Source organism: Carcharhinus amblyrhynchos, chromosome 13 (assembly GCF_965287045.1).
Source record: "Carcharhinus amblyrhynchos chromosome 13, sCarAmb.v2.hapA, whole genome shotgun sequence".
NCBI classification, from domain to species: domain Eukaryota; kingdom Metazoa; phylum Chordata; class Chondrichthyes; order Carcharhiniformes; family Carcharhinidae; genus Carcharhinus; species Carcharhinus amblyrhynchos.
The window spans coordinates 65,450,655-65,464,234 of record NC_137336.1 but is presented as its reverse complement, the minus strand read 5'-3'; the positions used below and the strand labels follow the sequence as shown (position 1 = coordinate 65,464,234).

Genomic DNA, 13,580 nt, shown 5'->3' with positions numbered 1-13,580 from the left:
TAGTTAAGAGTCAATCACATTATTGTGGGTCTTGAATCCAATGCAGACCAGACTGGCTAAAGCCAGTACATTTTCTTCCCCAAAAACATTTGCTAAGTGGCATGCTTTCAGAAGTCTGTTAACCAGGGTTCAGGATAAACACATTCCTCTGAGTGTGAAGGGCAAGGCTGGCACAAGTCAGGATCCTGGATGACTCGGGATACTGAGGCCCTGGTCAAGAAGAAGAAAGAGGCATATGACATGCATAGGCAGCCAGGATCAAGTGAATCTCTTGAAGAATATAGGGGCTCTAGGAGTAGAGTTGAGAGAGAAATCAGGAGGGCAAAAAGGGCACAGAAAATTATTTTGGCAGATAAGGCAAAGGAGAATCTAAAGAGCTTCTATAAATACATAAAGGGCAAAAGAGTAACAAGGGAGAGATAAGGGCCTCTTAAGGATCAAGAAAGTCATCAATTTGTGGATCCACGAGAGATGGGTGAGAGCCTAAATGAAAATTTCTCATCAGTATTTACAGTTGAGAAAAGCATAGATGTTAGGGAATTTGGAGAAATAAATTGAGATGTCTTGAGGAGTGTACATATTACAGAGGGGGTGGTGCTGGAAGTCTTAAAGCACGTCAAAGTAGATAATTCCCCAGGACCTGATGAAGTATAAGCCAGGACATTGTGGGAGGCGAGGGAGGAAATTGCAGGTCTCCTAGCCGAGATACTTGAATCATCGATAGTCACGGGTGAGGTGCCTGAAGATTGGAGTGTGGCAAATGTTGTACCTTTGTTTAAGAAGGGCTGCAGGGAAAAGCCTGGGAACTACAGGCCAGTGAGCCTCACATGCGTGGTGGGTAAACTGTTGGAAAATATTTTGAGAGACAGGATCTACAGGCATTTCGAGATGCAAGAACCGATTAGGGAGAGTCAGCGTGGCTTTGAGAGTGGAAAATCACGTCTCACAAATTTGCTTGAGTTTTTGAAGGGGTAAACAAAAGGTGGATGAGAGCAGTGCAGTTGATGTTGTCTACATGGACTTTAGCAAGGCCTTAGACAAGGAACCGCATGGTAGGTTGTTGCATGAAGTTAAGTCTCACTGGATCCAGGCTAAGGTATCTAAATAGATACAAAATTAGCTTCTTGACACAAGCCAGAGGGTGATAGTAGAGGACTGTTTTTCAAACTGGAGGCCTGTGACAAGCGGTGTGCCTCAGGGATCAGTGCTGGGCCCACTGTTATTTGTCATTTATATTAATGATTTGGATGAGAATATAGCAGACATGGTTAATAAGTCTGCACATGACACCAAGACTGGTGGCATAGCAGACAGTGAAGAAAGTTATCTCCAATTGCAGCAGGATCTTGATCAATTTGGCCAGTGGGCTGATGAATGGCAGATGGAATTTAGACAAAGGTGAAGTATTGCATTTTGGTAGACTGAACCAGGGCAGGACTTACTCAGTTAATGGTAGGGCACTGGGGAGAGTTACAGGACAAAGAGATCTCGGGGTACATGTTCATAGCTCCTTGAAAGTGGAGTCACAGGTGGACAGGGTGAAGGCGACATTCGGCATGTTTGGTTTCATTGGTCGGAATACTGAATACAGGAGTTGGGACGTCTTGTTAATACTTGGAATACTGAATACAATTCTGGTCACCCTATTATAGAAAGGATATTATTAAACTAGAAAGAGTGCTGCAAAGATTTACTAGGATGCTACCAGGCGATCATGATTAAGGCATCGCCAAGCTCTAATTCCAAATTGTGTGAAGAATGCACATGCTTTTGACTCTCCACGTACAGCACTACTGGTCTTCGATGCATTCACAGTACATTTGGAAAGGTTCATGTATTGTCAACAAAGATGTGCAAGTTAACTGATTTGGCCATGTTAAATAAATTGCCCCTTAATGTCCAAAGATGTGCAGGTTAGGTGAATTAGCCATGGTAAATGTGCGGGGTTACGGGGATATCGAAGTGAGGAGGGCCGAGGTAGGATGATCCTTCAGAGAGTAGCTGCATATGTAATAAGCCAAATGGCCTCTTCTGCACTGTAGGGGTTCTATTAAAGTTCAACAGATGTAAAGTTTTTAGCTAACAAAGTTGGGTCCACATAAGTGAGGGAAAAGTGACTTACATAGCACTTTTCGTTACCTCAGGTTATCCTGAAGTGCTTTATATCAATGAAATACTTCAAGTATCATCAGTCTTATAATGTAGGAGATGCATCAGCATCTCACGTGCTCATGATCTCATCTGTTTTTGCAGTGATGGTTGAGAAACAAGTCTAATCCGAGATATCAGGGGACAGAATGGGGGAATGCAACTGACCGCAATGCTCTGTACAGAATCAGCATAGAGCTGATCGATTGAATGATGTCCTCCTGTTCTGTAATGTGACTTTATGACTTCAAGTTCCCTGTTAATCCCCTTTACTCATGTGATTACTAACCACCAATGTGACACCACTGTTTAAAAAAGGAGGTAGACAAAAGGTGGGTAACCATAGGCCACTTAACTACAGAAGTTAGGCTAACCTTAACGTCTGTAACAGGGAAAATGGTTCAATCTATCAAGGAAGAAACAGCAAGATATCTGAATATAAACTGTCTCACTGTAAGATGCAGCATGGGTTCATGAATGGAAGGTCATGTTCGACGAATTTGGTGGAATTCTGAGAGAACATTACATGCACAGTGGACAATGGGGAACCCACGTACGTGGTTTATCTGGATTTCAAGAAGGCATTTGACAAGGTGCCACAACAAAGACTGCTGCATAAGATAAAGGTGCACTGTGTTATGGGTAATGTACTAGCATGGATCGAGGATTAGTTGACTAAGAGAAAGCAAAGAGTGGGGGTAAATGGATGGTTTTCTGGTTGGTGATAAGTGGCTAGTGGTGTGCCTCAGGGATCAGTGTTGGGACCGCACTGTTTACCATTTATATAGACGATTTGGGCTTGGGGACCAAGTGTAGCATGTCAAAGATGACAGGAAGATGAGTCGCAGAGCAAAGTGTGCAGAGGACGCTGACAGTCTGCAAAGGGATTTAGGTAGTTGAAGTGAGTGGGCAAGGGTCTGACAGATGGAGTACAATGTTGGTAAATGTTGGTAAATCCATTTTGGTAGGAAAAACAGCAAAACGGACAATTATTTAATGGTAAAAATTGCAGCGTGCTGCTGTGCAGAGGGACCTGGGTGTCTTTGTGCAAGAATCATGAGGAGTCGCTTTACAGGTACAGCAAGTAATTAAGAAGGCAAATGGAATTTTGTCGTTCGTTGCTGGAAGGATGGGAGTTTAAAAACAGGGAGGTTACGTTGTAGCTGTATACGGTGCTAGCTGAGGCCACACCTGGAGTAACGTGTACAGTTTTGGTCTCCTTACTTGAGAAAGGATATACTGGCACTGGAGGGGTGCAGAGGAGATTCACTAACTTGATTCCGGAGTTGAGAGGGTTGGCTTATGAGGACAGACTGAGTCAACTGGGGCTATACTCATTGGAATTCAGAAGAACGAGGGGAGATCTTATGGAAACATATCAGATTGGAATGGGAATAGATATGATAGAAGCAGGGAAGTAGTTTCCACTGGCAGGTGAAACTAGGGGGCGTGGCCTCAAAATAAGGGGAAGCAGATTTAGGACTGAGTTGAGGAGGAACTGCTTCACACAAAGGATTGTGAATCTGTGAAATTCCCTGCCCAGTCAAGCAGCTGAGGCTACCTCGTTGAATGTTTTTAAGGCAAGGATAGATAAATGTTTGAATAATCAAGGAATTAAGGGTTATGGTGAACGGGTGGGTAAGTGGAGCTGAGACCACGAAAAGATCAGCCATGCTCTTATTGAATGGCAGAGCAGGCGAGGGACCAGATGGCCTACTCCTCCTCCTCGTTCTTATGTTCACACAAGCAACCCTTTATAACCCAAAGCTCATTTATATGGAGAATGGGTCTACCAAATCAAGCATTCACATTAGCCTGATATAAATCCATCAGCACCTCTAATATATTTAAGTCACGGGTAGATAAGATTTCTGATAGACAAGGGAATTAAGGGTTATGGGGAGAAAGTGGGAAAGTGGAACTGATTCACTTCAGATCAGCCATGATCTTATTGAATGGCAGGGCAGGCTCGAAGGGCTAGATGGCCTACTCCTGCTCCTATTTCGTATGTTCTCATGTTCTAAGTGCACCAACTTGATCCTGAAATAGACAATGAGTTCAAATGCATGCACATAATAGAGGGAAGCTGTAATTTAAGAAGTCAGAAGCACTGAATTAAACAAAGTCAGGGATTCTGATTGCTCAGAATTTCTGCATTACCCACCTGGACCCGCAGCTGAGACTGTTACAACTGACGCAGGTGCACTGGAAGAGACTGGTGCTGTGGACTGAACAGAAGAAACTGGTGTTGAGACTGATGGGGCTGCCGTGCTACCGATGGGTGTTGATGTCGTAGTGATTGCTTGTGAGGCCATCACTGGTGTCAGTTCTGATTGCTGTATGATCTTTACGCCCTCTGGCTTTGACCAAGCAGACTCTCGTGTCCGAGCATTGTAATAGTATACCTAAAAAAGACAAGAGAACTCCTGAGCACAAAATGAAGACAACAGAAGAGCACAACACATTTTCAAAAAAATTAGAGGAGCATTTTTCCGACATGGGCTCAAGGTTTAATCTATGGCTTGCTCTGAAAAAACAAAGGAAATCAAAAAAGACAAAAGGGAAACTCACCCATGACTACAGTCATACTTGACAGACTGAAGGCAGCCGTGGTTGTCATCCACCCCAGGACCTCAACTGGAATTCTGCAAGGAATACCCCTCTGCCAAAATCCTTAAATTTACTTTATCACTAACCTATCCTTGGCTCTAAGTTCATAGTGGAGTTATATGTGAAGCTATCAGTCTTCAACTTGTGCAATCCCCTGAATAATATAACAATGAAAGTCTGCAGTAGGATTTGGATAACAACTAGGTTTGGGCTAGCAAGTGAAAATAATATTTGCACCAGAGTGTCAAGCAATGATCACCTTAAACAAGAAAACACCAAGCCACCTTCCTTTAAGATTGAACAGTACCATCAATTGCAATTATTGCCCCAAATCTTCAGGGTCATCAATAATCCAATACTTCACTGGAACAGCCATATTGGCTCAATAAGCCAGGCAGATCCTGGGCAACTCACAAGCAAAAACTCATTTTTTGTCTTGTCGAGTGCCTCAGCATCAACAAGTCAGTAAGGGCGTGGAATGCCCTGCCTGCAGCAGTTGTGGACTCACCAACATTAAGGGCGTTCATGTGGTCAGTGGATACGTATATGGATAACATTGGAATAGTTTAGGTAGAGGGTCATTAGATTCATTCCATTGGTCGGCGCAACATTGAGGGACAAAGGGCCTGTACTGCGCTGTAATGTTCCATGTTCTAAGTCAAAGGTTAGGAGTGTTATGGAAAAGGTACCATCCATCTATATGGGTGAAAAGAGAGATCAAAAGGAATTCAACACTTCGCAAGACAAAGTATCTGATTACTTGGTCTGGGTTACACGAGACTCCAGTGCCACAGCAATACGGTTGACTCTTAAAAGTGTTCCAAGATAGCCGAGCAAGCCACTCTGTTTAACGGCAGTTAGGGATGAGCAATAAATATTGGCCCAGCCAGTGATGCCCATGAAAGAAATTTTTAAAAATTAAAAAATCATCTGCCAATCAATTAAAAATCCAATTCCTCACAGCAGCTGTAATGCATATTACCTGCTCTCTGTATCTTTGTAATTTCCTCCAGCCCTAGATCACACCAAACCCTCTCTACTCAAATAATTCATGCCTCATGCACATTGTAAGCATCATCACTTAATTACTCGTGGTCTTGCCTTCAGTATAAAGTTGGTTTCATTAACGAGTAAATGCTTTGGTCTGTAGTAGCTGCACAGAATGAGGATTGTTGATGTTGCTACAGTTCCAAAGTTAAAACGTTAATAAATCTGATCAATTGAGTTTCCCTCTTTGAAGTTTTGATGAAAGTCTTGTGTAATTGGCAATTAATGATTTTAATTTATTCAAAAGTAACCATTTAAAATATTAAAACCCATTACTTGCTCCACAGATTTTAAAACAGGATTTAAAATTTAAAAAGTCGAAACACTTGTTCCTAACGATTCCTACACAGAACAAATTATGTCAATCTTTGATCTGGAAGCATACAGTAAGGAAAATGTGTCATTTTAAAAAAATGTTTAATTGTTTTTAACCTTGCTTGAAATGGACTTATGCTGAATTATCATGGGATCAATTATAATTTTTTGGTTAAGACAAGTTCCTGATCCATGTGACTTGGAAGCAGTGCCAATTGGAAGTTAATATGCAGGAGCCATGTGGCTGTACACAAAGGGAGGTTACAAGACTAAGGAGAACTAAAGGCAGGTGGCAATCAGCACACACAGACAGCCACAAAGGAAAAGGAGACAGAGGCAGAAAAACAAACACCAAATCTGGAGGAGAAGCCAGCACATTTCTATGAAAAAGTCAGTTTTATGTTTGGCACTAAAATGGAAACAGAATTCCAGAAGTTCTTGGGGTGCAAGATCTGAGTGAACTAAAAGGAACTGAATCCTAAAAAGTGGTGAGAATAGCATAGGCATGCAAAAGAGCTGAGGAATTGTATCATAAGAACAAATTGTGAATTGAGTGCTGTCGGCTGGCTCGTTCAAAAGAATCCTGTAAAACCAAGTCATCAAAATTAACATAACCCGAGTGAGACTGGGGTTGGTAGATGTGTGCAATGTCAAGTTAACCATATCCATGGACCTCAGTTGTAATACACCTGCTTGGGAATGCAAATGAGGACCAAATTGATTAAGTTGAAAAGACTGTGGGGAATGGTGCCACATCTGTGCAAGGAATGGGGAGGGTGCTTGTGGCTTTGCTGCATCAACTACTTAGGAGTGAAATTTCCTTTATTTGGAGCATCATTTGCCTGTTAATTCATGCTAAATTTGAGTTGGCTATGATTCATGTTGGGGTAAAATTTACAAAAAATGTAAACCCTCTGGTAATTTCTTCATTTGACAAATTTGGTTATTTTTGTTTCCAATTCCCCTAAACAAATCATAACAAAATCAACATTTAATTTTAGAAATCTAGAAGACAGTGAGTCACTGAGCAGTCAGGAGTACATTAAAGCAAGCCAGTAACTGAAAGCTGTAGGATATGATCGAGAGAGGAAATGTTGAGTAAAAACAATAAGCCCAGGATATAATTATTCAGTCAGGGGCTCAGTTATCTGTGAATTTGTGTTTCCTGAAGCAGAAACCTCATAAGTCAATTCTCCCACTCTGTCCCATTTAGTTTCACAGACTTCCTGAAAAATGTCATAGTTAATTCCTGTAGCACCAGTCTGTCAAGACACTTTGTTGATGACATCTCCATTGTCAACAGCACTGCAGGAGGTGAGCTCGTGATAAAAAAACTGAAAGTAAATTCCCACTTTTCCTTAAACTATAGAAATTAACTGTGTGGCAGTTTCTCTATCAGATTAATAAAGGTTGTGTAATCGTAAGGGAGCTTCCCACTTGAATGCAAGGAAGCAGTCATGTCCAATGATTTACCCCATCTTTCAGAACTGTGTCTGAAAAGTAGACAATCTGTGTCATAAATACAGCTGATTACCTCTATCTACAAACTAATGTACCAAATAGTGACTGTCAGTTATTTTTCCATTTTGAAACCTTCTGTGACTTAACCAGGATTGGATTATTTGCACCTAATACATTGTTACATTGCAATACTTTGTTGAAGAATGCATCATAGAGTATAATCATTGTTGAGATGACCACGTTGAGCAGATTGCAATGAAAAGTTAAAGGGGCAATTTGTGATCCTTGCTTCCCATCATGATGAGATTTTACAATCTCATCCCAAGCCAAAGAGGTTTCCCTCATGATGATGCTAAGTTATGTCAGAGGACTTGAAGCATCCATGTTTGTGGGCCAGATAGTGTATGTCATTAAACCTGCAGGGCCACACAGAAAACATAATTCCATGTTCCAGTTCAGTTGCGCTTGTCTCAGCTTTCCACCAGAAACTGTTCCTGTCTCTCCGCTTCAAGATTTAGTCACCAAAGCAGCAACAGCATGAAGAACAGCCCGTTTCATCTCCAAACTCTCAAAGTTCGAACACATCAACCAGCAAGTAAAATATAACAATGAGCAACAGGAGCAGGTTCCCTGGTCTTCAAGGCGTAGACTGCCAGATGTCACCAGTTACTTTGAGAACCCCAACCCAATATTTCAATTGCACAAGAGGAAATCTTTCGAGAGCTCACTTTAACCAAACTTATGTCAATCAGAATTTCAGTTTTTGCCAGGCAGTTTCTGAATGCGGAAGTAAGATGCAGTCTACCAATTAACCTTTTGATTAGCTCTTTGTTCAGCAAAATCAGCAACTCAATCTTTTATAATTACTATTTCACATGCTCACAGAAAATGCACTTCAGGAAACTGGAATCAGCACTGAAATCTGAGCTTTTAACACCCTTTGTTTCTGGGGAACAAATATTTAAGGGACAGATTAAGAAAGTAAACAGATTACCTTCTCATTTTATACAGAAAAATTTCAACAGTCATTTAACTTGCTAAAAACAAAGCATGAATTCGCCCACAACTTACTTTTCCCTCTGGGGTTTTGTTTTCCACCCAAATCTCTTCGTTGTTTGGCAACCCAGGTGCTGCTGGAGCAGAAACTGGGGGCATGCCAGGAGGAAATATCATTCCTGGTGGTGGGGGCATACTGGTCATAGGAGGGGGCATGAAAGGTGGTCTCTGGAAAAGAAATGAGGAATTATTAGGTGCAAATAATACAGCAAATTCTGAGCCAAATACTGTAATGAAACCACTTATTTACAACACAGTGACATCAATCTATTCCAGCCATTTGTAAATGAAACTACAGTGCAGTCTTCAATGCATAACTGGCTGACCAAAATGTCTATTTGCAAAAATTTAAGTTTAAAAATAAATTTCAGTAAATTTTCAGATGAAAAACAGCAGGTGGCTCTTGATGGCAAGCATTTATGACATTTGCACAAAAGATTCAACCTGTGATGATACTGTGCCTTTAAGAAATGTATTTTAATCTTGTTTCTCTGCAGGACGTTTCTGCAGTCCTTGGCAATTTGTAAGCATCGTGTTGTCTATCGCCAATGTCCTTTGCTCTTGTTTAGGCAGTATAATTGATATGATGATGATTTCAATCTGGACTAATACAGTGTTCTGTTGTTTTAATGGTCCCTCTGCATTGCAGAATAGAGCTTATTTCGTGCTGATTGACAGGTCACATTCTGTGGCTAGGGACAGCTATACTTCATAGAAAAGTCCAGATTTTAGTTTTGCTTTTCATTAGTAGCTTGAAGTGAAGAAAATCATCACTTCTTTTTCCCCTCCCTCTGGAGCTGGAGTTTCAGTTCTGTGTGCAGAAGCTGCCCGAGATTAAGTTTACTGCTCTGAAGTTCAGCTGTTTTGGGGATACCCTTCTCTGCAAACAACAGGCCCGGATTCCTGTCTATAGGTGTTACAAACTGAAGATACAACATGACGAGCATACTTGCTTTTTGTGCCAAGTCTGAAGAAGGATATATGTCTGTGAGATGATATTTAACTTAGGACAAGAGAAAGCTCGCTGTTAGGAGCTATGTTATGCTTAAGACTTGTAATTGGTAAAAGTTGTACGAATTCTTTTTGTTTGGATTTAACTGTGTTCTTAAATAAACTTTGTTTGAGAAAAGCTTTCTGATGGGAATCACAACTCATGTGAAACATTTTATGCTCACCCACACCAAAATCAAATGTAAAACATAGGTTCTAAGCTAACTTCAGAAAACATCTTGGAGCTTCTGGCCTGGGTCTTAACATAAAACCCTAAGTTTCTACAGTAGCTGCTCAATGATTGTGGCTTATATCACCCACTAAGCAAGCCATCACTTCCCATGAAGTATAGCGTGCCTTTATTTTCCCAAGCACAGAGTCATGAGTTAAACTGAAGCCTTGGTCATGGTATTTGGGTATTCAGTCTATCATGTGTCTTCATGCAATGTTGAAGAGTACTCGAATAAACACCAACATGCTAAAATTTAGACGTTGAGCTATACAAAAAATTACATTGTTAAAAATTTGCATGCATCTTATCCTCAAGTCCATCCAGACTGATCTCAACTGTGATGCTCCCAACCCGCTATCAAAATCCTCACTGAAGAACTGCTTACTGGCACGTGGTAAACCAATTAAATATGAACGCACCAGTTTATAGTGAACATCCGCAAAACCATATTCCAATTTCATACCTGGAAGTGGGAGAAAATTTGAAAGTCTGTTTGCAAGATGCAGAATAAATGACTCCAGGCTAAGTTACTAAGTTGATAGTTAACTTGTCCCAGAAGGTGCTCAACTCTCACAGCCAAAGGTCTACGATTGCCTCATCTGGAAGGAGCCAACAAATCACCAAAATCTCTGTGCTCCTCCAACTCTGACCCATTACCCATTCTCAAGCTTTGTTGTTCCAACGTCGGGAGCAGTGCCTTCAGCTGCCCGAGTCCTAAATTATGGAATTTCCTCCCTATACCTCCCTTTCTCTCCTTTAAGATACTTCCTTAAAACATATTAATCTTCCTATTCATCTCTTTTCTGTCAAATTTTATGAAATAAAGCTACTGAAATGATTCGGGACAATTTGAGAAGATTCGCCACATTAAAAATGATAGTAGAAAATTTGAACTGAGAAAATGATAAAAGTTAGAAATTCTACTTCATGTAGAAATACTTTCCTCGACAAAGTTCTTGCAAAGCACTGATTCACTCAGAACATCTGGGAATTCCAGAATTTGGCTTATTCTGAAAGTTTCACAAATTAGGACAATCCTCAAAGCATTGCTTCCCTAAAGAGCTCAAAAAACATTTTTTTTTCCCAGAGAAAGAGATAAATAGTAAGTTCCAGTGAAATACACCACAAAGGGTCTACTAACCAACAAGGTGCTGAATCAAATGTTCCAAAATTATGATGATTTACATTTATTTCACAAGAGATCCTATAACACATGGCCCACAATGAATTACTTTCAAGTGTAACCACACTGATATGGCTGAACCCCCAATATCTCGTAACTCGAGTGGTGGGAAGGGTTATTGTTACAAAGCCGCCAAGTGTCTGGAAATTGACATTGGATGCACTTAAGTTCATATTTGGCAGATCTCGTCTCAGCTAATCAGGATCTATTAACATGCACTCAAAGGTCTATCGAAACTGGAACATCGTAAAACTGAACATAAGAACATAAGAAGTAGGAGCAGGAGTAGGCCATCTAGCCCCTCAAGCCTGCCCCGCCATTCAATAAGATCATGGCTGATCTGAAGTGGCTCAGTTCCACTTTCCCGCTTTCACCGCATAACCCTTAATTCCCTTGTCTACCAAAAACCTATCTACCCATGTCTTAAATATATTTAGCAAGGTCGCCTCCACCACTACAACGGGCAGAGAATTCCAGAGATTCACCACCCTTTGAGTGAAGAAGTTCCTCCTCAACTCCGTTCTAAACTGCTCCCCCCCCCCCCACCCCCCCTCCTCATCTTGAGGCTGTGCCCTCTAGTCCTGCTGCCCTTTCAGAGCGGGAAGAATCTCTCTAACTCTACCCTATCCATCCCCTTCATTATCTTAGACGTCTCTATAAGATCCCCCTCATCCTTCTAAACTCCAACGAGTACAGACTCAGTCTATTTAGTCTCTCTTCGTAGTCCAACCCCCTCATCTCCGCTATCAGCCTAGTGAACCTCCACTGCACTCCCTCCAAGGCCAAAATATCCTTGCGCAAGTGCAGCGACCAAAACTGCACACAGTACTCCAGCTGCGGCCTCACCAATGCCCTGTAATAGTTGCAGCAAGACCTCCTTGCTTTTATATTCTATCCCCCTAGCTATAAAGGCCAGCATCCCATTCGCCATCTTGATCACCTGCTGCACCTGCAGACTGGGTTTTTGCGACTCGTGCACAAGGACCCCCAGGTCCCTCTGCACCGTAGCATGCTGCAGCTTTTCGCCCGTTAAAAATAGTAATCCCTGCTACTATTATTTCTGCCAAAGTGGATAACCTCACACTTGCTAACATTGTACTCCATCTGCCAGGTCCTCGCCCAGCCTATCTAGATCCCTCTGCAGACTTTCCACACCCTCTGCACAATTTGCTGTTCCACTTATCTTTGTGTCATCAGCAAATTTTGTCACCCTACACTCAGCCCCCTTCCTCCAGATCATCTACATAAACAGGAAATAGCTAAGGCCCCAGCACCAATCCCTGCGGCACACCACCAGTTACCAACCACCAATCAGAATTACGCCCATTGATACCAACTCTCTGCCTTCTATGAGACAACCAATCCTCTATCCACACTAACACCTTACCCCCAGCTCCATGCCCCCTAACCTTCTGAAGCAACCTTTTGTGCGGCACCTCATCAAACGCCTTTTGAAAATCGAGAAACACTACACCCACCGGTTCCCCTCTGTCTCCCACGCTAGTCACATCCTCATAAAATTCCAATAAATTTGTCAAATACGACTTCCCCTTAATGAATCTGTGCTACGTCTGCTCTATCAAACCATTCTTCTCTAGGTGCCTCGCTATTTCTTCTTTGATGACAGATTCATGCATTTTTCCAAAAACAGACGTGAAACTAACCGGCCTATAATTCCCTACCTTTTGCCTGCTATCTTTTTTAAACAGTGGCGTAACATTAGCCGTTTTCCAATCTTCCGGCACTTCCCTGGAATCCAGCAAAGTTTGGTAAATAATCACTAAGGCATCCACTATCACCTCTGCCATTTCCTTCAGAACCCTGGGATGCATTCCATCCGGTCCTGGGGACTTGTCCACCATCAGTCCCGTTAGTCTATCGAGCACTACCTCTCTAGTAACAGTAATCGCATTCAGGCCCTCAACTTCTACCATCTCCTTCTATCTTTAATATCTGGCAATCTATTCGCGTCCTCTTCCGTGAAGACCAAGGCAAAAAACTTATTTAAGGCCTCCGCCATTACCTCATCTCCCACCACCAAATCCCCCCTCTCATCCTCTAAGGGTCCAACATTCACTCTAGCCAGCCTCCTCCTCTTTATATATTTCTAAAAGCTCTTGCTATCCTTTTTTATATTTAGTGCTAGTTTAGCTTCATAGTCTATCCTTCCTTCAACTTCTTACTCATTCTTTGTTGATTTTTAAACCTCTCCTAATCTTCTACTCGCCCACTACTTTTAACCACTCTAAACACATCAGCTATTAATTTCACACTCTCCTTTATTTCCTTCGATAACCACGGCTGGTTATCCCTTCTCCTACATTCCTTCTTTACCATCGGAATATATTTCTGCTGAGCACCAAAAAAGATCTCCTTAAAGATCCTCCACTGTTCCTCAGCGGTCCTGCCGACCAATCTGCGCCCCCAATCTACATTTGCCAATTCCTCTCTCATCCTATCGTACTCCCCTCTGTTCAAACAGAGGACACAGGTTCGGGACCCTACTTTCTCATCCTCCATCTGCATCAAGAACTCAAC

General features: G+C 41.8%; 1 protein-coding gene across 4 annotated transcripts in view; it reads right to left on the bottom strand.

The window, feature by feature from the left end:
• Nucleotides 1-13,580, bottom strand: part of LOC145351956 (transcription elongation regulator 1-like) — a 121,924-nt gene that overhangs the window by 62,997 nt on the left and 45,347 nt on the right. For all 4 annotated transcript variants that reach the window (XM_080201779.1, XM_080201780.1, XM_080201782.1 and 1 more), the window contains exons 3-4: nt 8,653-8,805; nt 4,313-4,553 (exon numbers count right to left, since the gene is read on the bottom strand). In XM_080201779.1, the coding sequence (XP_080057905.1) occupies nt 4,313-4,553; nt 8,653-8,805 (394 nt within the window). The remainder of the gene's footprint in view (nt 1-4,312; nt 4,554-8,652; nt 8,806-13,580) is intronic.